The following is a 27105-nucleotide window of genomic DNA, read 5'->3' as shown; positions in this document are numbered from 1 at the left end:
TGAAGTGATTTCCAGTGTGAAGTGAAAGAAGCCAGGGATGAAAGAGCATCTGTAGTGTGCCACCATGAGCTCATGACAGAAGGGGAAGTTAAACAATTATACTATACACACACTTTTTTTCCCCAAAAAAAGGAAAGGAAAAAAGAGCAACTAAAAAAATGGTTACTTTCAAAGTTGGGGTAGAGGGTAAAAGTGTATCTTTTTATATAGTTTTGTCTTATAAACCATGTAAATGTTTTACATATTCAAATAATAAAAGAAAATCTAAACGTATGAAAGAAAATCAAACTCTAGAATTTAAAATAAACTGAAATAAATGAACCTAAGTGATTATCAAGTCACTAATACAACCAGACAGAAAAAAAGTAATTCAAGTAATTTTTGAACATAGTAGTCTATCTTTATACCCTTACCAAGATCTATTCTAGGGCTAAAGAAAGCAAAGAAATATTAAACTTTGCTGAGTGGCATTGTGGGTTGAACTGTGTCCCCTGAAAAGATACTTTGAAGTCCTACCCCCTGGTGCCTGTGACTTGATTTGGAAACAGGGCCTGTGCGGGTGTGATCAAGTTAGGATGATGTCATGCTGGATTCGAGTGGGCCCTACCGCAGTGACTGGTGTCTTTATAAGCAGAGGGAGGTTTGGACACAGAGACACACTCAGAAAGGAGGACGCTGTGTGAAGATGTTGGCAGAGATCGGAAAGATGCATCTACCAGCTAAGGAACGCCAAGGGCTGCCAGCCACCACCAGAAGCTGGGAGAGGCCTGGAACAGATTCTCCCCCATAGCTCTCAGAGGGAGCACGGCCCTGCAAACGTCTTGCTTTTGCACTTCGGGTCTCCAGAACTGTGAGAGAACAAATTTCTGTTGTTTCAAAGTCACCCTGTTTGTAGTACGTTGCTATAGTGGCCCTAGGGGATGTTGTAGTTATGGTGCAGGTAGGGTCATTTTGAGATTCTTCTGTGTGCATTTGTAGAATAGAGCAATATTCTGTAATGTACTGACGCTGAGAACCAGGTCCTCACTGTTAGGAAACTGAGATGTGAATACGGAAGGAGGAGAGTAAGAAGGAGCACTGTGTACGGGATTGCAGCTGGGGATGGCCGTGTGAACACACACACACGAGCACACACGTAAGTTCCTGGCTCTGCCCACTGAACAGCACTAGAAGCAATGACCTACCAGTGCCCAAATCTTGGTTTCTAAATACCATTCTCCACTAAAAGGAGCTAGGGCTCCTTGGGAAAATGGCTGATTCCATGTCTGGGATGTAGAAAGTATAAGAAAATACACATGGTACCTTGCTACATCCAAAAGTAAGGAAGTGCTCAAAGACAGCAGGGGATACATCAGGGGACATCATAGCCAGCTTGGAGGGGCTCCCACTGGCCAAATTTGCGACAGTTTGAGCCTCAGAAAGCAAATGACAATATTGGATTAAAACACATTGAATTAAAAAACAACAACGAGTCCTTAGTGATACTCAAAAACAAAATAAAACAAACCAAAAAACAAAGGAGGGGTCTTCTTCACAGAAGAAAATCAACTAATCAACTAATATAAGTAGAAGGAATACTAGAACATCCCCATTTTGCAATCTCAATGTAATAGTTGATTCAGGAAGGATCATTAAGGTGTGTTAAAAGCTATTAGGTGAAAGGTTAATAGAAAAGAGGATATTTACATGGTCTCAAACTATGATTCTACAGGTAACTTATTAGTTGCAAAAGGAAAAATTGTACCTTTACTTTGGAGCGATCTGGCAGCTTCCAAATTAACCAAATGATCAAATTTAGCCTCAGAAATGGTGGGCTAAGCTGATGTGAGTGCATCCTGCTGGGATGCAGTTTGAAGTACACATCACCTGGATGCTTTCTTGCAGAAAATGTTTAACCTTAATACAACCAACCAAGCGTCTAGACCTAAATCCCAGTTTAAAGGAAATACAAGGAGTGAAGGAACAAGTGAAAGGGTACACGAGGAAGCAGACAGACAAATGCACAGCAGGGCCCCTCTACACGATAATATGCCTGGATTTCCAAAAGTCAGTCATAGAACCAAAGGGGGCATACTGCTTTAGATTACAGGAGTCTAAAGAGATCAAACCAACAAATTCAGTGATTGAAACTTGATTAGAACTTTAAAAAAATTTTTAATTGATACATATTTGTGCATATTTATGGGGTACCTGTGATATTTGGTTATGTGCATAGAATACCCATTCTATGGCAAAGTTAGGGTGTTTAGAGTTTGATTAGATCTTGATTCATAAATCCCAGCTCCCAAAGACATTTTAAGGACAATTGAGGCACATTTAAATGTAGCTTGGATATTGAATATATGATGGAATGATTGTTAATTTTCTTAGGTGTGACAATGGCACTTCGATTATGTCCTTGTTCTTAGAATTAGTTAGGGGTGAAGAATTATGATGTCTGCAATTTACTTTCATACAGTTTAGAGGAAATCAAGGAGGGAGAAAGAGAGAAAAGAAAGAGAATACAAATATGCAAACTGTTAATAATTTTTTTGAATCTAGATTGAGGGTATATGGGAGTTTGTTGTATTAGTCTTTCAATTTTTCTGTATGTTTAAAATTTTTCTTTATAAAAAGCTGGGGGAAAGGGAAAAAAGTATTTAGAGAAATAACATGTGATCTCAAGCAATGTATTAACAATCAAGTTTACTGTATGAACATGCGGTATGACATTTGAGGGTGGGCTGGTGCAGAGGCCAAGGGAAGGAGGAGACCTTGCCAGTCACTCTGCCCAGCTTGGGAGCTCCGCAGAGCCAGCACCTGCTGGATCGTGAGCCCACGAAGGCAAAGTGCCTGGTCCCTTTTGTTCACCGCTAAATCCCCAGTCCGAGAACAAAGCCTGGATCACAGTAGGTGCTCCATTAGCATCCATCATCTGACTCAGTGAACTGGAAATAGCCCAGTGATAAACATCCTTGTCTGATTTCTGAGTATTTTCCCATAGACTCTTGGTCAAAGATGACGAAGGAGCATTTTTATTGCTTTTCACATATATTGTGAAATCACAAAAGATTATCCTGGTCTATACCCAACCAGTATCTTTCTCTGCACTTTTTCTAGTACTCAGCATTAGGATTTTTCTAAAAAGTGCCAATTTGATAGATGTAAAATGTCTTGTTTCATTTTGCAATTTCTTTCTTGACCTGTGACTACTAGTTTATTTTCTTTTTTATATTCTGCTTTTGTGAATAACCTTTTCATGTCTTTTGCTAGTTTTAACTTAGGATGTTCGTGTTTTCCTAGCTGATTTGTGAATGTAGTGTGCTGTGTTGTTTGTATGAGAATTTTTTTTTAAGATGGTCCACTTAGTAGGAAAGAAACTTATTTCTAAAGGAGGTGTGCATCAAAATGTCACTGACGGCCAATAAGTGCTGAGGGTGGCACTGGGGCCACCTCTGCAGGTCCCCCGTCCGGAATCGGGGCCCCACCTCCCCCTGAGCGTGGGGCAGGGTGTGGACAGCTCCCCACCATCCCCACGGGCCTGGGAGACAAGGGCCTGGGGCAGAGAGGAGCCTCACAGGGTCTTTTGGTCCGCCCCTGCCCCAGGCAGGCACAATGGGCATATTCTCATTTTACAGAAAGGACAATCAAGAGACAAGACCTCCTGTTGGCCATGGGCACCTCCATCCCAGGCCCACGAGGGCAGGGTGGGGCTGGAGGGCTCCTCAGTCCTGAGCAGTGGCTGTGACCTCAGGTTACTTCCAGGAGGTCCCTTCATCCCTGCCTGTCCCCTGTCTGAGATAGTTTGATCGGAAACTGTCTCCATCAAAACCAGACTTGTCTGGCCTCTCAGTTAAGTCTCTTTCTCACTAGCATGTGATTGACTTTACCACATGTTTCAGAGAAAACATGGAAGGAGGAAGCGCTGACAAGTTATATTAACTGCCAACTGCCAAGTAATTAATTTATTCAACAAGTGACCATTGAGCACCCACTATCTACAAAGCCTGGACAGATGACTGGGCGTCAGCGCTGCAGTGGCGGCCACCGCGTGCCTGGCAGTTACTGACTTCAAGTGATTGAATGGAGACGCCCCAAAGCCCCAAATAACGAAATGCTGATAATTTTACACTGACACGTTCTGAACAGACTGTGCCTTTGAGAGCACATCATTTCATCTTTATGTTCTCCGAAGAATTTATTTTATTATCTTTCACATTGTAGAGGCCCATTAATTTTCAAAAAATTAAACATTTAAAGTTGTAGACTTATTTTTTTGTTGTTTAAAAGTTATCTTAATTAATTATGGGAAGGGAAATTCTTAAAGGGAATTTCCTTAAGAATCTGGTAAGTTTCAGGGGAAATTTCAGTAAGACAGGACATCTTTATTTTTTTTTCAAGGAGGCTGGGTTTACACATGGAGTGCCTCAGGTCAGGTGCAATCGTTGGGGAAGAGCTCCCAGGAGAAACTAGCACGTGAGCTGGGGAGTGGGATGGGGTATGATTCAAAGTCCCAGCCTCAGCTGCTCTCTAGGGAACATAAATGACCCCTCAGAGTTTGTCCCCACATGCTTCAAGGGAGCTGGCATTTGTGCGTCTAGGCAGCAGTCAGTCGTTGCTGAGGGCTGTGCAGAATGTGTGTGTTGGGGGGGTTGGCAAACTCCCAGGGTGGGAGCAGGAGAAAGGCAGGCAGGGTCAGAGGGACGTGATGGGCATTTGCCCAGCGTCGGACGTGTATAAGTAGAATGATCTTCTAGTCCTAGTTCATAGACGCTCCTGGCGTATCAGTTATCTATCGCCATGTAACAAGTGGCCCCAAGGCTTTGCCACTTACAGCAGCCTCTTCTCCCACCCAGCTGATGTGGATCTAAAAGCTGGGTCTCCCCTGAAGTTGTCGTCAAGCTGCTGGCCAGGCCGGAGCCTCCACTTCTAAGCCCATGCCTGTACTTGCTGGCAGGCAGCCACGGCTCCTCACCACGTGGGCCTTTCTGTGGGCTGCCGAGTGTCCCCACGACACAGGAGAATGTGGAAGCTGGCTCCTCTGCGTGAGGGATGCAAGAGAGATTGATGCCTCCCTGCCTGTCAGGGCCTTGCGTCTGGTTCACACTCCATGACACCTGTCTGTCCTTAGAAGTGGCCAGTAAGTCCCGCCCACACTCAGGGAATACCAGGCCGTGGGACACTGGGGACGTCTTCAGGTGGCTGCCACGTATTCCTACAGCTTTTTGCCAGAAAAGTTATGAAGACCACCAGTGCCATTGTCCTTTTAGTGAGTGTGTCACTCGGCAGAGCAGACTCCAAAGTGGGACCTTTCTGCCAGATCTGTTATCCCTTTGGCCTCATGGGTGGGCTGTGAGCTACCCCGCGGCTCGGAGCTTTCCCTACGTGCTTCGGCCCTGGCACTTCCTGAGGTTCTGCTTGCACTGCAAAGTGAAGCACTTATTTGATGCTCTGCCTTGAACCCCAATCCAGCCACCTCATTTCTTCTGCTCACACGCAGATTCTTAGCTCTCTCCCCAGTCCAAGGCGCGACAGCCTCCCCTCTGCAGACATGTGACTTTGCAACCTGGGAAGACCTGAATCCTGGCATAGTAATTAAACTTGGCCAAAATAGAGCATGCTATTATTCTACACCGCGGAGGCAAGGTCTTAATTTGGAGGTTTTCTAGTTGCATGACTGGCAGTGTCAGGATTTAGGGGCCGACAGCGCCAATCACCCGTGTCAGAGAGAGAACGGGACGCAGGGAGGTTTCACGTGCCCTTTCAGGGCTCCTGAGCTTGGCTGCACTTGGGAACCACCAGGGCGCGAGGGCCACGTTGCTCAGTTTTGCAGCCCTCTCCCCGCCCCCCACGTGCAATGGAAATTCCAGTACGTTGTTTAGGGGCAAACAAGTCATTTCTCCCACAGGTGCTGGTGCTCAGTGCCGTGGTCACTGTGACAGGGAATTTTCAGTGGCAGTTTTTTTATGGCATCTTGTCACATAAGCCAGGAGCATGGTATCAAAATGCAGCTCCGTGGAGCTTTTCTGCCAGAGTTAAAGGGAGGAGGGAAGGTCCAAAGTGATAAAGCCCAAGCACGCAGCCCTGGGAGGGCCTGGAGCAGGCTGTGGCTAAAACTCAGATTATCAAAAGAATAAACAGGCTGCGAGGCCATCAGGCTGCCCCGGCAGGGCTGTCAGAGGCAGGGTGGGGGTTCCAGCCTCAGGCAAAGACCTGGAACGTCTGCGTCCCGCACAGGGATTAAGGCAGATCTTTAAAAGTAACGCCAGAGTAGTGAGAACTGGAGATATAAACTCCAAGGACAAGACAGCAGAATCGTGTTAATGTAAGAATTGTAGGGAAAATTCACGCTGTTCAAACTCCAACAGACACTTACTGAGCACCTGCTACGTGGCGGGAACGATTTAAAACGTTTTCGTGCATTCTCTTATAGATTCATCACAGCAACTCTGTAGCGTAGGATAACACTTACAAAGTTCAGAAAGTGTCTGGATCAACAGCATTCACTTCATTTTCCTGAACTTTGCTTTCTCCACTGGTAGACTAAAGCCCCGGATTTCTGGAAGATGATTTATAAGAACAGCCAGTCCTTTTTAACAGAGATATCGATTGCCCTCACAGTGATTACCGTGTTTTTCTAATCTTAGATCAGTTAACTTTACAGAGCAGTTTCTACACAGCAATGCTACTATTTACCAAGCAACGTTTTGGGGGTTTCTATTTTCTGACTCTTCCATCTTCTGGCTGGAAAGTCTCAGAAACATGATCAATGGCCTTGATCAATCTACCTTCGAAAAGTGATTAGTTCACTGCCTCTTGACATTGTTCAAATAGTTTTGATTTGAGACAGCTACTCCTATATAACCAACATGCTCAAAAAATAAAAAATAAAAGCTACAGTTATTCATGGTCAAGTACACAGATAAGAGGGCCCGGGAAGGATTACAGTTCAGAAGAAATAGGAAATACAACAATAAGTTAAAACAAACAAACAAAAAAACTCTGGAAGCTTAGGAATTTAAATAGTAAGATAAAACAAAATAAAGGGGGAAAAGGATTTGGCATTAAGGATTAAGGCCAAAGTGCTGAGTTTTTAATTGTGATGATCATTATGAACCTAAAACCCAAAAGTAGAAACTAGGAAGGTAAAAGGGCAAAGCAAGGAAGTTTGGAAATTAAAAGAATGTAAGTAAAATAAGCTAGAATAACCAGAATGAGGCAAATAGACCTAAAGGGGCCATTTAACAAGTGAGAAGATGTCAAGGGTTTAAAACACCGAAGATGCAATTACAAGCAGAGCAAATCCATGCCACCAGTGAGGCCCACAGCCTGTGGTGGCGGCAGTGTTGTTGTAAATGTCACAGTCAGCAAATCCCAGAGACTGGCCACCTGACACTATCAGATCTGAGTCCCTTCACGTTCCTGAGCCTGTCTGGTAACCTCCACAGAGGGCTGCAGCGGCACCTGAGAGCCCCCCGCCCCCCGCAGCCTAGTCAGCGAGGCCTGTGGGTTCGTGGGGGACATGCCCCTTCGCCCTCCCAAAGGGGAAGCGTTTAGCACCGCTGAAAATAACACAGTGCTGTCAAAAGTATATGAAATTAGCTGCGTAAACTGTGAAACAGAAGTCACAGCTATATTTGTTCTGAGACAGTGTAAAAATAGAAACAATTTTAGAGATAGAAAATCCAAACCCTTTCTTCAGTCCCCATGGCCAAGTGGCCCGAGATCCTCTGAATGCTCTAATGTCCTTTGTCTATTACGGTCCACGGAACTGGGTGGGGGGGGCAATGCTGGGGGCGAGGGACGCCAGAGAGGAAGTTAATTCACCGTGCTCAATTTGTGACGTTGTTGCTGAGGGTACTTGGTCTCCTGCCCTACTAGGGAAGGCGGGAAAATAGATTAACTCCAAGAGGCAGCGGGACAGGCAAACCCCCCTGAGTTAGAGATGCTGGAATCCTGCCAGGGTTGCAGGGAGCACGCACCTATCCTGGTGACACTGTGACCTGGCTTTGCAAGAGCCTTGGTCCGCACAGTCCTGGGCCTCTGCAGGTGTGTCCCAGACATGTACTAAAGACATGCTCAGGAGGGAACAAAACTTGGCGTGGCTCTGCCTTTGAGGGGTGTGCGGTCAATGCCACCTGGGCCTCCACGGTCCACGGTAAAAGCTGATGGTGCCAGCATTCTGGAAAAGGAGACTCGAGCCAGGGAGTAAGGCTGACGGGTCTCTACACTTAAGCTCCTACCTTTCTATTTTTTAAAAAACAAGCTTTACAAAAAAATAATAAAAATGAAAGTTTTTATTATGGAAAATTTCAAACATATACTGCAGTAGACAGAAAAGTATAATGAACTTCCCAAATACTCGTCACCCAGCTTCAACAGTTCTCAACTCACGGCCTGGCTTCCTCCCGCCCACTCCTTCCCAGGCCTGGACTATTTTGAAGCAAATCCCAGACATCATATCATTTCATCCAAACTATTTCAGAATGCATCTCCAAAAGCTATGGAGAGTTATATATAGTTAAAAATATAGCTGCAACACCATTAGCATGCCTAAAGAAATTAGCGATAATTGCTTAACACCATCAAATATCGGATGGGTGTTCAAACTTCCCTGATTGTCTTTTAAACGCCCCTGGCCACAGGGTGTCTATTTGAAAAAGGATTCAGATAAGGTCTATCCAGGGGAATTGAGCTGATATTTCTCTAACCTCCTAATTGCTTGCTGCCTTTCTTGTTTTGCTCCTTGCAGTTTGGTCACTGAGAAACTGGGGCATCATCCTGTTTGGATCTTGCTGGTGGCACCTGCAGTGTTGCTGAACCCGTTCCTCTTGCTCCTGTGTCGCCTGTGAACTGGTGGTTAGACCTACAGGCTCGATTTGAGCCAGGCTGCATTTCTTCAGCTCCTAGATTGCCCCAAATAACTGACTCATGACAAAAGCTGGAAACAGCTTTCTTGAATAAAAGGCGGCCCCCAACTTGCCGTGACGCAATGTCTGTCCTTGAGCTTACAGACTCTCGTAGCAGCAACCCAAGCTGGCATTGACGAACGTCTGACAAGCTGCCCCCAGGTTACTGTACATTGCCATAGAAACACATAGACTTTCCAATATTCCAACTGGCCCTAGCCCAGCATCACTGTGCCACGCAAGAGTCTTTGGTGGCAATGAGGGATTTCACAGCATGGACCATTTTTGAGATGGATCCAGGGTTAATAAGTCACAATATTTGATACGCAGGACGCTATGGCTCCAACCAGCTAGAGCAGAGCTGTCAGCACTTAGTGTGGCTGCCCTGGCTGCCCCCGCCTCGGCCCTGGCGGGGGCTCTCATGTTTAAGGCAGGCTGACCATTCTTGGAATAATGAACTCCACCAATTCCCTCAGGGCATTACCAGAAAAAGGCGAAGGTCAGTGTTCTGTGTTTTAAAAAGGCTGATGCTTGTTTAGTTCATGCAGAAAAACTGTTCCGTATGAAATTTTATGATGTAGCTTAATTTTATACAGTAAATAGAAATTTATACAAGCACATTAAAATTTTATTCTTTTTTCATGTACGTATTTATCAATTTGGCACTTTCGTGGCATCAGTGATTTCTGGGACTAGAATCCTGATCCATGACATTGCATTTGCACAAATAAAGACTCAATTTATAATGACTTGACTTGAGACGGTCCCTAAGGGACCAATTCAGCAATGGACTGTGGGTGAGGGGACGCCCTGTACCTCTGGGCTTTGTCCCCTCTGGGCAGATTAACAGGAGCACCCTCCCTCTCACAGCCAAGATGCCCCTGGCCGCACCTCATTCGGGCAGCCTGGGGAGCGGGGGACCCGGGTGTGGAGCCGGAGCCTCTGGCTTCGGGGTGTGGCGTCCCTGCGAGCGGTGCCACCGCAGCTGGGTACTACATTTTGTTGGGTCTGGAATTTCCGATCTGTGAAGTGGGATAAACCGTCAGAGAACTTGACGAGATGCTGCGTATAAAGGTGCACGGCTCTAAGTTCCCTTCCCGCACCCCTCTTTCCAGAACATCTTTCTACAGTAATCGTGCTTCCTCCTGCTGCACAGCCCTGCAGCACCATCACTCCCACTCTCGTCCTGGACAGAAGAGGACTTTCAGAGCGACCCTAGGTGAGCTGGGGACAATTCTAGAACCTGTGGGGACAGGCACGGGCTGCTAAGAAGAACATCACACGCCCACATCAGCACCACCCAGGCTTCCTGACAACCACAGGCCTGGGTCCTGGGCCCATTCGGGCCTCTGAAGACCCCAATTCCTTGATTTACTACCTTGAGCCCCTGCTGTTACTCCATTCTCCACTTCTCACCTCGCCCACATCCTCTTGGGCACTGTCTTATGCGTGAGACCCAGACTCCAGCTACACAGAGGTGACTGTATGCCTGGCCTTCCTGCAGGGACTTCGACATTCTCCAGGCCCAGCTCCCTCCCGGGGAGTGAGAATGATCCCACTGATCCTGCCTCTTGCTCTTTTAGCTGATTGCCTCAGAGATCCACACCTGAGGAGTCCAGCCAGATTCTTTCCCTTAGAAATGCTTTTTCTCTAAGAGACACAAAAGGCAGGCCCCGTTGGCTGTGCAGAGCCAGGCTGCCAGGTCACTCTGGCTGTGGCTGCCGTCTGGGTCGTGTGCAAGCAAGCTAAGAGGCAGAGAAGCAGGATGAGAGAGCGTCCACGGACAGAAGCAGGAGTGGCCCCACGGCCCAGAGAAAAGGAGAAAGTGGCTCCGGTCCGCATGGCTTTTCCATGCCTGTGAAGATGGACTTTATCTCTTACACCTGGATTCTTTGGGATTCCATCCTTACAATATCCTTCTTTCACTTGAGTAAATTTGAGTAGGCATCTGATCTTTGCAACCAAAGCAGCCTTGACCCGGGAACAAGACTGGGATGTCCACTCTCACCACTTGTATTCAACACTGTGATGGAGTCCTCACCCGTGCAATAAGGCAAGAAAAACAAATAGAAGGCATGAAGATTGCCAAGAGAGAGACAGACTGTCTTTATTCACAGATGGGAGGATTGTGTGCATAGAAAATCCAAAGGGATATATACACAAACAACTAGAAAAAAATAAGTGAATTTATTAAGATCACAGGATACTAGGCAAACATGCAAAACTAATTATATTTCTAGGTGCTACCAAAAACAATTGAAAAGTGAAATTACAAAACATTGGCATTTAAAATAGGATCAAAAAGCATAAAATACCTAGGAACAAATTTAATTAAAATGTGTAAAATCTTTATAGTAAAAACCATACATTATTGCTGGATTAATTTAAAGAATATCTAAATAAGTGGAAAGTCAGGACATAGTTTGAACAATTTAAGTTGCCAACATTCAGATGTCAGTGATCCTTCCAATTTCTTAAAATTGACAAATAAAAATTGTATATGTTTATCCTATACAACACGTTGTTTTGAGATATGTATACATTGTGGAATGGCTAACATATGCACTGAGCCCCCAAATTTATCTGTAGAGACAATGCAGTTTCAACCAAAACCCTAGCAGTATTTTTTTTGGTAGAAATTGACAAAGTGATTCCAAAATCTACATATTATAGAAATGCAGAAACTCAAAATAGCTAAGACTATCTTAAAAAAGAACAAAGTAGGAGGGTTTACACTACCAGATTTTAAGACTTAGCATAAAGCAACAGCATTTAAGACACTGCGGTACTGGCAGGAGGAGAGACAATGAGATCAATGAAACAGAACAACAGTCCAGAAATAGACCCACATGTCTGCAGTCATTGGGTTTTTGAAGAAAGCAGCAAGGCAGTTCATGGGGGAGCAGGAGACCTTTTTAATGAACGGTGCTAGAATATCTAGAGATCCACATGGACCTTAGACCTAAATGTGAAAGGTAAAAGTATCAAACTTCTTCTATAAGAAAACATAGCAGAATATCTTCATGACTTTGAAGTACTCAAACATTTCTTAGGATAGAAAAGGACCAAGAATAAAAAATTGGTAAATTAGTTTTCACCAAAATGAAAAATTGCAGCTCATTAAAAGACAGGAAACTTAAAAGATGAGTAAGTTACAGGCTGGTAGAAAATATTTGCAATGCACATATCTGACCAAGGAGTTATATTCAAGATAGATAAAGAACTCCTACAAACTTAAAAGTAAATAAATAAATAAATGATGGGCGAGCAACTTGAACAGACACTACACAAAATAAGACATATAAATGGCCAAGAAACATGTGAAAAGTTGTTTAACATCATTAGTCATTGGGGAAATGCAAATTAAAACCACAGTGAGAAACCACAATATATTAGAATGGATACATTTACAAGGACTGACAATTCCAAGTGTTGGTGAGGATCTGGAGCAACGGGGACTTTGATACCTTGCTGGTGGGAACGTAAAGTGGCACAACCATTTTGAGAAATTATTTGGTTGTTTCTAATAAAGTTAAATAGACACCTATCCTAAGACCCAGCAACATCGAGTGCACACTGTGTGATCTCCTTCATGTGAAGTTCAACAACCAGCAAAACTACTCCAACGATGCTAGAAGTCAGAAGATGGTTATGTCTGAAGGTCAGATATTAACTGGGAACAGGAGCCAGAGGGGGCTTCCTGGGGCAGAGGACATGTGCTACATCTTGGTTGGCTTGATGGCCTCGTGGGTGTACAGATGTATAAATTCATCAAGCTATAGACCCAAGGTCTGTGCGCTTTATTGTAACATAAGTTGGCCTTCAGCAAAGTACTGCTAAAGTTGCCTTTATGAAAACACTAACTATAGTGACAATTACAAAAAAACCAGGGAGGTAGAATATTTGGGCCTCTTCACAAGATAAACACTCTACTCCCTCTTCAATTGTTAGTGCTATGTAGGGTTTTTTGTTGTTGTTTTATTGGCATTTTTTCTCTGCTAAATTTAGATCATGAAACCTGCCTTTATGTGCACAAATCAAGCAAGGAGACAGAATTATTTTCCTGGCTCAGAACAAAAGAGACTTCGAATAGGAATGGATAAAGGCATTGGGAGAGTGACTATGGAAACTGAACAAGAGGTGCTCGAAATCAGTGTGCCTCTTAACATCGGGGGCCGGTCTGAAAAGACAGGGACACAGCGGGGTGGGTAAGGGCAGGGGTGCATGAGGCAGGCAGCAGACCTGACCCTCTGCGTGCTCTGGAGCCAGCGAAGCCAGGAGCAGGAAGGTGAACAGAAAGAAGGTGGCGAGTGCCCCAGACACTGATGGAGCCGCTCACTGGCAACGTAACGTTGCCCGTTGCCCGGGAGAAACGCATATTTTGTCCTTTACCTTTAAAAGCCATAAATAACTCAAAGCCCTTGGGACCTGACAGCCCACCAGGAGAAAACAGCCCCAGGGCAGGGGTGTCATGATGTCCCTTGCCATAGAAGTCCGGCTCAGAAATATAAAAGAGACAAACGGCACAGTGGAGCTCTCAGTCCCTTCCTTTGAGGCAGTTGAGGTTGATGAGACCTCTGTCCTGTCCTCACTAGGCCACAAGACAGAAGGAAGCACAGGTCTTGCGCAGGCTGGACACGGGGTGCAAACAGGAGGGGCTTGCTGCTCCCTCCCGGCTCCTGACTGAGCCTGCACTGCAGGTGGGCACGGCCCGCCTGGGCCCCGTGGGAACCTCAGGCTGAGCGCTGTAGGCTGTAAGCAAGTGGTCTGTCTCACTGCGTATTAAAATGTGCAGCCTGGAGCTATCTCCAGCCTGCCAGCCCTCCTGTCTCCTGACCCAGACCTGCCACAGTCAGGCCTTTCCGTCCCGCTTCATCTTCTCCCCCTCCAGCTGCTATTTGAGCCCTCAAAGTGCAGGCTCCCCAGAGGTCCCTCGAGGGGGCCTCTGACCACAAAGCTCTCAAGCTGGTCACTTTGTGCCAAGGTACCCTGGCCCCTAGCAGGACGCCCTCTTAGAAGGAGTCCTCTTCAAAGCACGTCGTAGCTGGCTTCCTTGCCTGTCACCTTGCCTTTGGTGGAAACGCCCCCCCCCCCCCCCACTGGACCCTCACCTGCCTCCTCAACAGGCTGCTTCAGCCAGCCCAGCTCCAGATGTTTCCAGGTGCGAGTCAGGTTCCTGTTCCTAAACCCCCTTCCCCCGATTTCAGAGATTTCCAAGTAGATCTCTTGAAGCGCCCCCTGCCCCCTTGTTTGGCTTAAGATGAGGGGAACAGCCCCCCTGGGGAAGTGTGGAAAACTCACGACAATTCCCTCCAGACAAAACCTGGCCGCTAGTCCCCCGCTTTTTTTCATTGTCCCCCACTTTTTTTCATTATTAAAATATGGAAGCTTGATGTGGCAACTGGCAAGTAGACACTGTCCTGAGTCCCCGGTCCCACTCCCGGGCCCTTCTCAGCCCCATTGAGACCCTTGCTCCAGGCTCGGGTCCTGGCTGTCAATTATTTTTACCATCACTCCTGTTGACACCCCACGCAGGGTGAGATAGGGGTGGCTTCCCTGTCTCGTGGGGTGTCCCGTGTCGGTGGTCAGACATTTCAGTATTGCTCTTGGCCCTTGGGGCTGAAGCCAGACCAGAGACAACAGGAAACAGTTGCCCTTAATATCTAATTACACGTAAATAAATTGGTCCGTGTGTGCGCAGCCCAATGGGCAAAGCAACTTCAGAAAGCAAAGTGTCGCCTCCCCACCTCGTTCTGGGATTCCAAGTGTGTTGCGGGGTCTGCACTTCCCCAGTGCGGATATGGGGATACGATCTCCCCGTCACTCTCAGGCATTTGTAGACATTGTGAAGCTGCTAAGGAATTTGACTTACATGATGAGGGCTAGGCACCAGGATTGTGCCATGATGATATTTGTCATAGGGTGGCAAAACAGCAAAAGTTTGAAACTGCCTTGGCCCAGAGCTTGCTGTTGCCTCCCCTGTATCCACTCTCACCTTCTTCCTTCCCGATGGAATCAACTTACAGAAACGGCCCTGGCTTTAAAAAGATACCTGCATTTCCCAGCTTCCCTAGCAGGTGGAGGTGGCCATGGGACCCAGTGTGAGCTAAGAAATAAAAGCCACAGTGGTTGGGTTGGCTTCAGGGTGGGTTTCAGAGCTGGTGCACCCTTCCCTGCTGGCCTCTCTCCTTCCCTCCACCTGACGGTGGCTGTGACGCCTGGAGCTCTGGCAGCCGTCCTGACAGACGGCCGAGCTGAAAGCTAGCAGGAGTCCGGGGCCCTGAGGACAGGAGGAGCTGCCGTCATAACCTCTTTAACTCGAGACAACAGACCTCTCTCTCGCTAAGTGTTTTGTTTTTGTTAAAGCAGATAAATTCAGTAGAAACTGATACGATACTCACACATCCAACTATAGGAGCAGGATTAATAAATCACAGCCAGTCATACTACAGAATATTTTATAGTAAAACTTCGTTTCATGAAGAGGAAGCATGATAAAACATATAGAAAAAAAGACCTGAAACACATTTACAAAATATTAAAACCTCTGTGGATGGTGGCTATCCAGTGAGTTTTCTGTTTCTCAAAGTATGTGATATCTAAAATTTCTGTTTTGTGACACAAGAGCAACAATGGTTTTTTTTTCCCTAAAGGAAATTGTGGAGTTGTTTTCTTTTTAACATGAGCAACCAAACATTACTTTAAAAAAAAAAAAATGACACCCCAGTAGCCCCATCAAGTCCTTTTGGCAAAGGTCCCGGCCACACCCTTTCACATACCTGCCCTTCCTCAGGATCTGCTCTTACCTGGTTTCCTGGGCTCCTGGGCCCACCTGCCTTGATACTCTCTGGGGAGGCATTCTGCTCTGGGGGACATTCAAGGTCAGGGGCTCATTTACAGGTTTTCCATTTTCCTGTGAATCTGCGACATTTAAGAAATGGAGCAAGTTAGAAAACATGCATCTCCCCCTTTCCAGGCAATTCTCTGCAAGACTAGGCCAGCGGCAGCCATCACCCTGGAAGGGGAAGGAAGTGGGGCGAGGAGGGGAGATCCTCCTCCCACCCCCTGAAGGGGGACTTGCCATACCTTGTGCTGTATTTGTGACCTGGGATGCCGTCCCTATGAACATCATAAGCATGATATAAGAAACTTCATGTGCATGTACATACGAATACCCACGCATACATACACATACATAGGTAGTTAGTGGACAAAGGAACATTGGAAATAAGATTGCAAACTTGGAGACAAACCTGGCTAATGTCTTCAAGGGCAATAAAGCCCTGATCACGGGTGCTATAGTTTCTACTGGACAAAAATCATTTGCAACTTGTCAATCTTTTAACATGTAACTTTACAATATCCAAGTAAGTCCTAATCAACATTAAATAATAAGTCAAGTCAAGTCCCCTTCCCCTAGAACATCAGCTCACCGTGGGAGGGCTTGTTAGGCAATGCTCTAGCATGATTTTGAAAGAGCACGCATGTAGCAGACGAACGGAAAAGGTCCCATAGCTTGCAGACCCGATCACACACTGTGACCCGGAGCATGAGCGTTTGGTTGTTAGGGAGTGGACCTAGAAACTGATGACACCCGGCCCATTTTGTCAGCTCCTCCCATCCCTACACCCCTCACCCCACCCAGCTCTTTCTCCCCAGCAGGGTGAAGCACAGCATTTTCTCCTCGGACCTCGGGTCAGGAAGCACTGGGCAGGCCGGGGCATCACCTCCAGGGAGGGAGTCACTTTAGAAATAAAACTGTGAGTCTGATGAAAATATTTAGGGCTGGACATAGAGGGCACCTCTCAGGGTGGCAGGAAGTAAAGAGACGCCAGTTCTGTCTGCACTGGCGTCAGCATCCTCCGCTCTGCTTGGGGAGGCCACGGACTCCAGGCTCTTTCCCCATCGACCCTGCTTCCCTCTGCAGCCTTATCTCAGGCACAGCCCCACACCCACCTTTCCCTGCACCCCAGAAAGACCGCACTGACCCCCAACCCTGGCAGCTGCATCTGCTCATCTGTCTGCTTGCAGCGCCCTAACCCTGCCCTGCCCAATAGGGTGGCCACGGGCCACGGGGGGCTATCGCGCACTTGAAATGTGGCTGGCCTGGCTCAGGGAGGGAAATTTTCATCTTACTTAATTTATATTTAAAAGTAAAAACTCATACTCGATTCAGTTGTTGGGAAACTTTTAAGGATATTTGGAACAATTTTCATATGTAAATCGACTTTTCTGACTGTACATTTTATGCAATCTAAATCCAGATCAAGTATTTCCAATGAAAATTTGGCATGCAAACTGAGAGGGGCTGCAAGTATAAAATACTCAACAGATTTCAAAGACTTAGTGCAAAAAAAAGAATGTAAAATATGTCATTGATAATTTTATACTGATTATTAACTATAGGATAAAATGATAATTTTTGCATCTATTGGGTTAAATAAAATGCATTGTTAAAATTAATTTCACCCATTTCTCTGCACCGTTTAATGTGTGCGCTGGAAAATTTAAAATGGCACACGTGGCTTGCAGTGTATTTCCGTGGGACAGCACTGTGCTAACCCACTTCTCCACCCACGTAGGCTTTGGAGCTAGAAGGATCTGAATCCCAGTTCAAACTATACTGCTCATTAGCTTTGTGATTTTGAGTAAATGGCTCGACCTCTCTGGGCCTCAGTTGTTGTTTTTTTAAATCTATAAAATGGGTATGGTGAGAATACCCTTCAAGTGCCTCCCTAGCACAGCCAGTGGGTACTGACATGTGCTCAACCATGTCGGCTCTGTTCTCTCCCTGGCTGAGTCCTTACCTGTCCTTCAAGACTCATATAAAATGGAGATGTAGAATCGGAGAGATGAGCGAGGCTGTCCTCCCCACTCCAACCCCAGGGGAGCCACCAGCTGACTGCAGAGGCAGGCAGAGGAACCACCCAACCAACCCTCAGAATCACGAGAAATAATAAATATGGTTGTTTTAAGTCTCCATGTTTTGAGGGTAGTTTACTGAAAATAGAGTTTAATGAATATTTTTGAATGAATTAACGAAGTCCCTGGATCTAAAACAGGGGTTGTCACCAGCTCACTCAGGGTGGCACACTGTCCAGTGGTGGCAGCTGTGTCCCTGGGGCTGGGAAACTGGCACCATCTCTGAGGCCCCAGCACACTGCGCGTCAGCCTTGGGGGCAAGTCACAGGGACAGGGGTCTGTGGTGCTAACACTTCCCATTATGAAGGTTTCTGAACATTATTCTGCTCAACGAATATATCTTGAGCAGATAAAATGTCCGAGGCACTGATCTAAAAGATTAAGGGGTCCTGCGGCAAAGATATTCCCAAGGTTTGAATCTCGATTGTTTTCAGGACAGCGGAGACTCTGGCCATCTCAGAGACAGTGGAGAGCAGGGTAGAACCCTACTGAAAAACTCACATTCCCACACGACCCCACCTGTGGATGGCTCCCGGCTCCCTCCTAGGGAGCGCAGTTGTTGAGTTCTAGAATGAGAATCTCTTTTAGGTAGAACCCAGTCTAATTGTATAACTAGGGTCAACACTTTCAAACAGGCCAGGCACAGTGGCTCACACCTGTAACCCCAGCACTCTGGGAGGCCGAGGTGGGAGGATTGCTTGAGCTCAGGAGTTCGAGACCAGCCTGAGCAAGAATGAGACCCTATCTCTACTAAAAATATAAAAATTAGCCAGGTGTGGTGGTGTGCACCTGTAGTCCCAGCTACTTGGGAGGCTGAGGCAGGAGGATTGCTTGAGCCCAGGAGTTTGAGGTTCAGTGAGCTAGGCTGACGCCACAGCACTCTACTCAGGGCGACAGAGTGAGACTCTGTCTCAAAAAAAAGAAAACAACAACAAAAAAAACCCACTTTCAAACGCATCATCATATTGGGGGGATTTGAATTCTTTAGGTACGGTTTTAAAACGTGCTACCTTATTGGCCCTGTCGCTGATCATTGTCAGTGCTGCTTATTCTCATTTGATGAGGACCTTCAGCTCTGGTGATGCTGACTGGATGTAAGGGAACAGCTGTGACGGCTGTGATACTGACCTGCCAGGCAGCTGGCATTCCTGACATGGGTGTCTTTGGCGTTGGCTTTGCTTCTGCGTCTCACGGCACGGTTGAAGATAGAGTTTCTCTGAATCCGGTTGCTGAAATGGGGTTCTTTCTCTTGGCTCTCCTGGTCAGCATAGGAAGTCTCCCCTCTTTCTGACAGTGACTCAGGCCTCACCTTGGCTGATTCATCATCAATTTTCCATGAATCACGCACTGATTTCCTCTGGGTCTTTTCCAAATCTTCAGATTCCTTGGTCTCCATGGAAATAGATCCAACTGTTTCTCAACAGAGCGACTAGAGGTCAACAATCTCCCCAAACTTCACTGGTTTTGAGAGCTTTAGAATAGAAAGAGAACGATTTTCAGTTAGAATCATCAGGCTAAATGTGCTATTCAGAGTGTGAATTCTGCTCCCATTTGGATTTGATGAAATTTGGAATAATCTGCACATGCTGGTCTCCACGTCTTTGTCAATGAAAATGACAGCGTTAATCACTGCAATTTGGATGCATTCATGCATCATTTTATAATTGAGGTGTGTTTATATTATTCAGAGGATGCACTTTTGAGGGGAAATGTCTCAAGTGGCTTGTGTAACTGCTTTCAAGTAAACATTTCTTGAATAATTCAAAAGGAAAAGAGTAGCAAAAATAGAGTGAGGACTCCAGGCCAGCAACGCGAGAGACTGTAAGTGCATAGACCCAAAACGGAAGCACCTCGGAAGATGAGAAGGGCCCGTCGGCCGGTGCCGGCTCTCACAGGGGTGAGTTTGGAGATGGGCAGACTTGAACCTGTGAGGACAACCTTGCCGGCAACTGGGGGCCAAGTCTGGGTGGCACCTTAGTGGCCTCCCTGATAGAAGGTGTGTGGCCACAGTGGGATGACAAGGCCCTGCAGCCCGTGACATCCCCTGAGTGGGCTGCAGTAACAGAATGGTCACCTCCCTCTGGGGTGACCATACAACGTAGCGTCTGAACCAGGACTCTTTTCACAGGACAAAGGGGACGACAGGAACCACACAGGACTGTCCAGGCAAACCCTGTCACCTTCCCCACGCAGCCCTCCTCCCAGGCTGGGCGCTCAGGGCGAGCAACTGTGCGGGCCTGAGTGGGTCGGAGCTGGTGGGACCCTGGGCTGGGCAGGAGACAAGCTGGGGATTCTGTGCAGTTCCAGCCCAGCTGAGGGTCTGGGACCTGGGGTTCTGGGGACTCCATGGAGGCTTTGGGGTGCACAGGCTATGTATGAGCATATACGGTTTCCTGAGTTACAGGCCCAGAGCCTCTGTCCTAGTCTCAAAGGCATCAGAGACTCAAGAAAGCTTAAAAGCCACCTCTCTGCCATGTCTTCTGTAAAGCAGAGAGAATGGAGGGCTGCATCGTGGTGGCTTTGGGAGGAGGGGGCCAGGTGCCCAGCGGCGATGCCCCTGCCAGCCAGGGAAGTGGGAGGGAAGATTTGGGTACGAGCACACTGGTGTCAGGGTGTTGGGCTGGGGAAGCACCTGAGGGGGAAAGTCTGTCGTCAGAAACTCCTGAGTGACACTAACCCCGCCTCCTCCTGCTCTGACGAGAGGATCTCCGGGACCGCTGTGTCGTGGCCTCACGTGGCCTCTGGCACTAGAGGTTACTATTGTTATCATTGTCATCACCGTTATTATTTCAGGCTGCATTTTAAAAACTTGAGGTATGATTTACAAACAGAATTTACCCGTTTTAGGAGTTTTGACAAACGCATGCAGTTCTTGTAACCACCACCTCCAAGGTACAGAACAGTTTCATCACCCACAGTCCCCAGCCACCCCAGCCACCCCAGCCCCTGGAGCCCGCAGCTGGCCTGGGTTCCCTGTGTGTCCTGTGCCTTTCCCTGACTGTCATGGACATGGAGCTACGGGGAGGTGGCTGTGGCGTCTGGCTGCTTCAGCCTGGTGTGCTGTGTTTGTGACTGTGCAATGTCGTGGACGCAGGCACAGCCGTATATAACCAGGGCACCGGGGCTGGGAGTCGGGGGACCTGGGATCCAGTCTCCATTCTGAGCTGCCCGTAATCACCTGCTTAACGTCGGGCACGTCCGGGCCTCAGTTTCCCATCAAGGAAACACAAGGGCGGTGGGTGTTCTGGGCAGCTCCTTCTGGCTCGCTAGTTCTGTGATCTAGGGAGGCCCAGAGAGCCCTCAGAGGATGCTCGTGCGATGGCACTAGTAGGGGATTGTTCTCCAACCATCCCGCTTCCCTTAACTGAGGGGGCTCTGCAGCCCTGAGGAAATGTGTTCCAAACTCTTACCATCTCTACGACTTTCCCTGCCCCCATGGAGAACTTGTAAAATTCTCTGAAAAAAACCCTCTAATTCCTCCTAAATTATTGACTATTTCAGGCAAATGCGTTCTAAGTCTGGAATGCTTTTATAATTGCTTTGATTCATCTATATCCACTAACTGCAGGAAAGCCCACGCCCCACGCCCATCTTCTACTCCTTCCCTTAAAGTCCTCAGTAGCTTTCAGCCCCAGTTCTTTCTATTCCGGAGGGGACTTCCGGGTGCAGGTGCCTGGGGACAGCTTTGTGACGGGAAGGCAGGGAGGGCTGATGCCAACGCCATGCTTGCCTGGCATTCAGTCAGTCATTCACTCACTCAGCAAGCGCTCACAGAGCACCGGCTGGCGGTTCCCATCTGTCCCCGCTCCTTGTTAGTGGCTCCTCGAGGGTGAGGTTTGGTCTGCTTGGATCACTGCTGTCCCCGAGGCCAGGCGCACACAGCACTCTGTAAACATCTGCTGTTTACAACAGTGGCTGGGTGGACGAGCTGCCGCGATGAAGCCTCCCAGCCTCCGTGTGAGTTCACCATGATCGTTATCCCCATTTTATAGACGACGAAGCCACAGCTCCCAGAGCTTTGTTAACTTGCCCACAATCACACTGCTGGCAAATGGTGTGGTGAGGGTCACACGACGTCTCTCTGACTCTTTGTTGGGGGCATCTGAGACCTGTGTGATGTGGTCAAAAGATGCTGTCATCAACACTGGCTGAAGCCAGGCCTGGGCGGCCCAGAGGCAGGAGCAGCTTCTATGCTGCTCTCTCCGTGCTAGTTCTGTGGCTCTGGGCACAGAAGCCAAGAGGGACGGTTAAACCTCCCAGCATAGGGCTGAGGGCGGATGGGTGGCAGGCGGGGGGTCCTCCCTGTGTGAGTCAGTGGCCTGGGAGGTCAGGCCACTGGGGAAAGGTGGGGGGGGCTGGGGAGAGCTGGCTGCAGGCCCGGCTGCCGGGGCGGGCGCGGGAGGAAGGCGTGCCGGGATCCTAGACCCAACATTCAAGTGCAGACATCACCCAGGGCTCTTGTTAAAATGCAGGTTCTGACTCAGGAGGTCCTGGGTGGGGCCTGAGACTGCATTTCTGATAAGCTTCCAGAGGACGCCTGTGCTGCCAGTCCCTGGAGCGCCCACAAGCAGGCCCCAGGAGGAGCAGGGTCACAGCGCCACTGCAGGTGGGGAGGGAGAAGCCACGGCGTGGGGGTGTATGTGGCCCAGCTGGTGCCACCCCTTGCTCTGGCCAGGGCGTGTCTGCCCCGAGTCAGAGGCAAACAGAAGCCTGGGGCCAGGCAAAGGGCAAGAGGGCTAGAGCAGGTCCTGTCCCTCACTGTCCCCTTATGCCACTCATGAGGGGAGTGTGGGTGAGGATGGAAAAGGAGGAGGAGACTCCAGAGGAGTCTCCCCCAGGGGGAGGGCCTTCAGCAAACCCACGTGACGCACCCGGGCACCTGCTCTGAGCAGGTCCCTCTGCGTGCCAGGGACGGCCTGATAGGATGGGCCCAGCCTTCCTGAGGTTCCCGGGGGCTGCGGGAAGGAGAAAAGGACTGCAAAGCAGAGGACAGTGGGGAGACCTTTGCCTGGAAGGTTCTGTTGAGCAGGTCACAGGGAGGCCGCAGCTCCGGGACCCGGGGTAGGGAGAGCTTCCCTTGAGGTCACTCCCTGGAGCTGGAGCCTGAGGCTCCGGCTTCGGCCCAGCAGGGAGCATGGGCTCCAGGCCAGGGGCTGCCCACAGGCGACACTCAGCCCTCACCAGTCTCTTCAGGGAGAGACGCAGGACAGCTGTGGAGACAGGCGTGTTCGTGGTGCAGGTGGGACATGTGGCCGGGAAGGGTGGCCTGACAGGGCAGGAGAGCCAAGGGTAGGCGCCTTAGCTGTGACAAGAGGGCTTGAGTGCACAGCTCCGGGGGCAGGTGGTCTCCCAGGGAAGATGGGGCTTGCTGAGGCAAGAGGCCCCCGAGCAGCCCCCTAAGAGAGAGGCCGAGCCCAGGCCACCGGCATCATCTCCACGTCAGTGCCTGGCCCTTGAACTGGTCCCTCCGCCTCGTCCCAGGTAGAAGGCACTGTTGTGAAGAACAGGAATTGATAGTAGGAAAATGTGCGCTCTCTTTGATTCTAACTGATGCTATTCGCTTCTGTGACTATGCTTGCTTTTAGTTGTTTAATAAATATAGTTAATCAGAATGAAAAACAGAGATAAGAACAAAGGTAACTCCATGATAGGCTAGGCTTCCTGGATGTGAGAAGCCTAGTTCTGCTTCTGTATATATGGCTTGCTGGCTTGGTGCTTAGCGTAAGTGGAGCCATGGCAGGCTTCACTAAAGTAAAGGAAAACAAAGCCCCGGGGAGGTAACTGCAAGTTGCTTTCTGATAAAGGACTGGAGAATCCAGGTGCCCTCCAACCAACTAAGTAAATAAGAAGAGCAAGACATGATCAGCGCATGAATGGCTTGTGCAGGGCGTGTGTTCCCAGTATCACTTGTAACCAAAAACTAGAAGGTATGCAACAACAGCCCCCCCTCCCCCGTCGGAGACCCTCCTCTTCCCCTGGATGATGTTAACTACAACTGGCGCCAGTGCAAAAAGCCCGAAACTTAGAGTCAACAAACCTGAAGCCAACGCGATCAGCCACTTCTAAACAAAAGGAACAAATAAACTGAAGGGGGATAAAGTGCAGACTAGTGTGTCGTGTGCAGACTAGTGTGTCGTGGACAGACTAGTATGTCATGTGCAGACTAACGTGTTGTGTGCAGAATAACGTGTCGTGTGAAAACTAGCATACAGAAAAGTATAAAAGCCTAATCTTTACCCCAGGGCGGGGTCCTAGTTCCTGGAGAGGCCACTGCGTTGGTGCTCTGGAATTTGGACCCTGGCCCGGGGCTAGTTAATAAACTGCTTTGCCTTTTTGCAGCCTCAGTGACTCTGCCTCTCTGTTCCTGGGGCCAAGGGGAACCGGATCTAACAGTTGCCTTGGGCTGTCGGCAACAGAGGCTTTTCCTTTCCCGTGTCAAAGTGGGTAAAGCCAGACAGGAGGACTGTGGACAGTGGAGGGAGGAACAGAGGAAGCTTCTGGTTTGGCAGAAAAGCCCCCACAAGGAAGGGAGGTGCCCAGAGCCACTCTGCATCTGAGGGTGGCCGCACGGAGAATCCCCAAGGGAGCCTTTGAGTTGTAGGAAAGCTGTCACCCACCCCTGCAGGTAGCTACTCCCAGGAGTATTTTGTTGTTCTGGGCATGAACAAAGGTGAGGAGGGGAATGAAATACCCAACGAGAGGGAGAGAAAGATCCTGGGAAAATTTAAAGTAGAAACCCAGAAATAGGGGAGTGAGGGTGGGAGGGGTGAGAAGAGAAGGGGCGGGAGGTGGCTTGGAGCCAGACCTCAATGGCAATGGCGATGGTGCGGGGTGTGGGGTGGCGGGGCTGCCCTTTATGTTGTGGCCACTTGAAGAGGTGGGGGGCGCGGGGGCAGCTGTGAGGGAGGAGGGGTCCATGCAGAAAGTGGCAGTGTGGTGCCTGGAGGATGAGGGGAGACTCTCCTCCCTGTGGAAATACCTAGGGCAGGTGGAGGCTGGGAGCAGTGGGGTTACAGATTGGGGGGTGGTCTGTGAGGCCTCTCGGAGACATCTGAGCAGAGGCTGCAGCAAGGAGGGCGAGGCACGGATGACGGGGGCAGGGCTTCCCTACCTGGGTTTCTTGGCCTGCTCTCGGCTCAAGAGGGGGAAAAGTAAAGACCTCTGCTTCTCCTTACGGCTGTTGAACTAAAACACTGGGAAGGAAGCAGGAGTTTGAAGGGGAGTCAGCCTGAGGTCAGAGAAAGATACACATGTGGCCAGAAGCTGGACTTGAAAATGGGCCATTGGATGGGGTCCAGCACAGAACTACCCAGAAAGTGACTGGAAGGATAAATGCGAGTGACAGGAACAACTCATTGGGCACCCACTTAACAATCATAGTTTCTAATCCAAACAACCTCTCTCTCTCTATATATATATATTTTTTGGGGGGACAGTCTCGCTCTGTTGCCCTGGGTAGAGTACAGTGGTGACAGCCTAGCTCACTGCAGCCTCGAACTCCTGGGCTCAAGTGATCCTCCTGCCTCAGCCTCCTGAGTAGGTGGGACTACAGGTGCGCACCACCACACCTGGCTAATTTTTCTATTTTTTGTAGAGATGGGGTCTCACTCTTGCTTAGGCTGGTCTCAAACTCCTGAGCTCAAGCAATCCTCCCACCTCGGCCTCCCAAAGTGCTAGGATTACAAACCTTGAGCCACCACGCCCGGCCCCTTTTTATTTTATATTTACAGAAAAGCTGCAGATGTTGGGATTTAAAAGCAGCTCTTCAAGGAACCCAAGGGCTCTGAGCACAAGATTAAGAGTTAATGGTTTGGAGCTGGGCACACTGGTATGTGCTTTGTAGTACTGGCTATTTGGGAGGCTGAGGCAGGAGGATCGCTTGAGCCCAGGAATTCGAGGCTGCAGGGAGCTACAATGAAGGCACTGCACTCCAGCCTGGGAGACAGAGCAAGCCCCTGTCTCTAAAAAAAAAAAAAAAAAAAAGAAGTCAATGATTTGGGTATCTGTATACCTGCACATGGGAGGTGCCCAGTATAAGAGGTTAAATGAATGAAAGTCAGGCAATGAGGAATTAGGACGTGAAATTAGGAAGTGCGAATGGATGGGGAGGACTGGGAAGGCTCCCAGGATCCGCAAGCCACCTCCCTAGCCACATCCCTATTTGCTGAAGGGACAGGGACTTGCTGGGGTCACAGAGCTTCAACAGCAAGGTCTAGAACCTTCCCCATTGCCTGATCTCTGGTCCACATGCTCTTTTCCCTTCTCTTTCTGGCACGTGTAGGGAGTTTGGGAATTTGTCCTTTATCGTCAGAAGACCAGAGCAAACTCTTGGGTGAGAGCAGCTCGAGTTGACCCCAGCTTCCAACTTCCCACTAATTTCTGATGCAATCATACAACAGGAGAACAGCTACCTGTGTGCCATGAGGCAAAATTAGAGAATCCAGTTTATGGCAGGACCAGCAGGCTCTTCCACTAAATAATAAGTAAAATTAAGAAGCACTGCTTATGATTAACCTGTGCTTTAAAGTTCTTAAAAATAGAAGACACACAAATGGACAACAGGTGTATGAAAAGGTGCTCAATGTCACTAATCATAAGAGAAATGCAAATCAAGAGCACAGGGAGATGTCATCTCACACCTGTTAGGATGGCGATTATCAAAAAGGTGAGCGAGCACAAGTATTAGTGAGCCGATGGAGAAAAGGGAACTCCTGCGCACAGTTGGCAGGAAGGTAAATTGGCCATTATGGAAAAGAGTGTGGAGGTTCCTCAAAAAATTAAAAATAGAACTACCATACGATCCAGTAATTCTACTGCTGGGTATACATCCAGGGGAGATGAAATGAGAATCTTGAAGAGCTATATGCACCTCGATGTTCACTGCAGCCTTATTCACAATAGCCAAGCAACAGAAAGAACCCAGATGTCCAGCAACAGAGGATGGGTAAAGAAATTGTGGCACATACATATTTAATACCATGGAATATTATTCAACCATAAAAAGGGAGATCTTGCCACGTGCAACAACATGGGTGAGCCTGGAAGACATCATGCTAAGTGACAAATACTGCATGATCTCACTTACATGAGGAATCAAAAAAGTCAGACTCTTAGAAGCAGAGAGTAGAACATGGTTGCCTGGGCCTGGGAGTAGAGGAAATGGGGGAGGTGTTGGTCAAAGGGTACAAACTTTCAGCTGTAAGATGAACAAGTTCTGGGAATCTCAGGTGCAGCCTGGGCAGTGATGGATGTGCTGATTAGTTTGACTGTGATAATCATTGCACAACGTATACAT

At 48.3% G+C, this 27105-nt stretch overlaps 1 protein-coding gene across 2 annotated transcripts in view; it reads right to left on the bottom strand.

The window, feature by feature from the left end:
* The window catches only part of NGEF (neuronal guanine nucleotide exchange factor), a 99104-nt gene that overhangs the window by 50355 nt on the left and 21644 nt on the right, over nucleotides 1-27105 (bottom strand). For both annotated transcript variants that reach the window (XM_069469720.1, XM_069469808.1), the window contains exons 2-3: nucleotides 18939-19281; nucleotides 15695-15809 (exon numbers count right to left, since the gene is read on the bottom strand). In XM_069469720.1, the coding sequence (XP_069325821.1) occupies nucleotides 15695-15809; nucleotides 18939-19206 (383 nt within the window). In that variant the 5' untranslated portion in view covers nucleotides 19207-19281. The remainder of the gene's footprint in view (nucleotides 1-15694; nucleotides 15810-18938; nucleotides 19282-27105) is intronic.

This window comes from Eulemur rufifrons, chromosome 1, assembly GCF_041146395.1.
Source record: "Eulemur rufifrons isolate Redbay chromosome 1, OSU_ERuf_1, whole genome shotgun sequence".
Lineage (NCBI taxonomy): Eukaryota > Metazoa > Chordata > Mammalia > Primates > Lemuridae > Eulemur > Eulemur rufifrons.
Note: the sequence above shows the minus strand (reverse complement) of the source record. Positions and strands in the feature narration are given on the sequence as shown.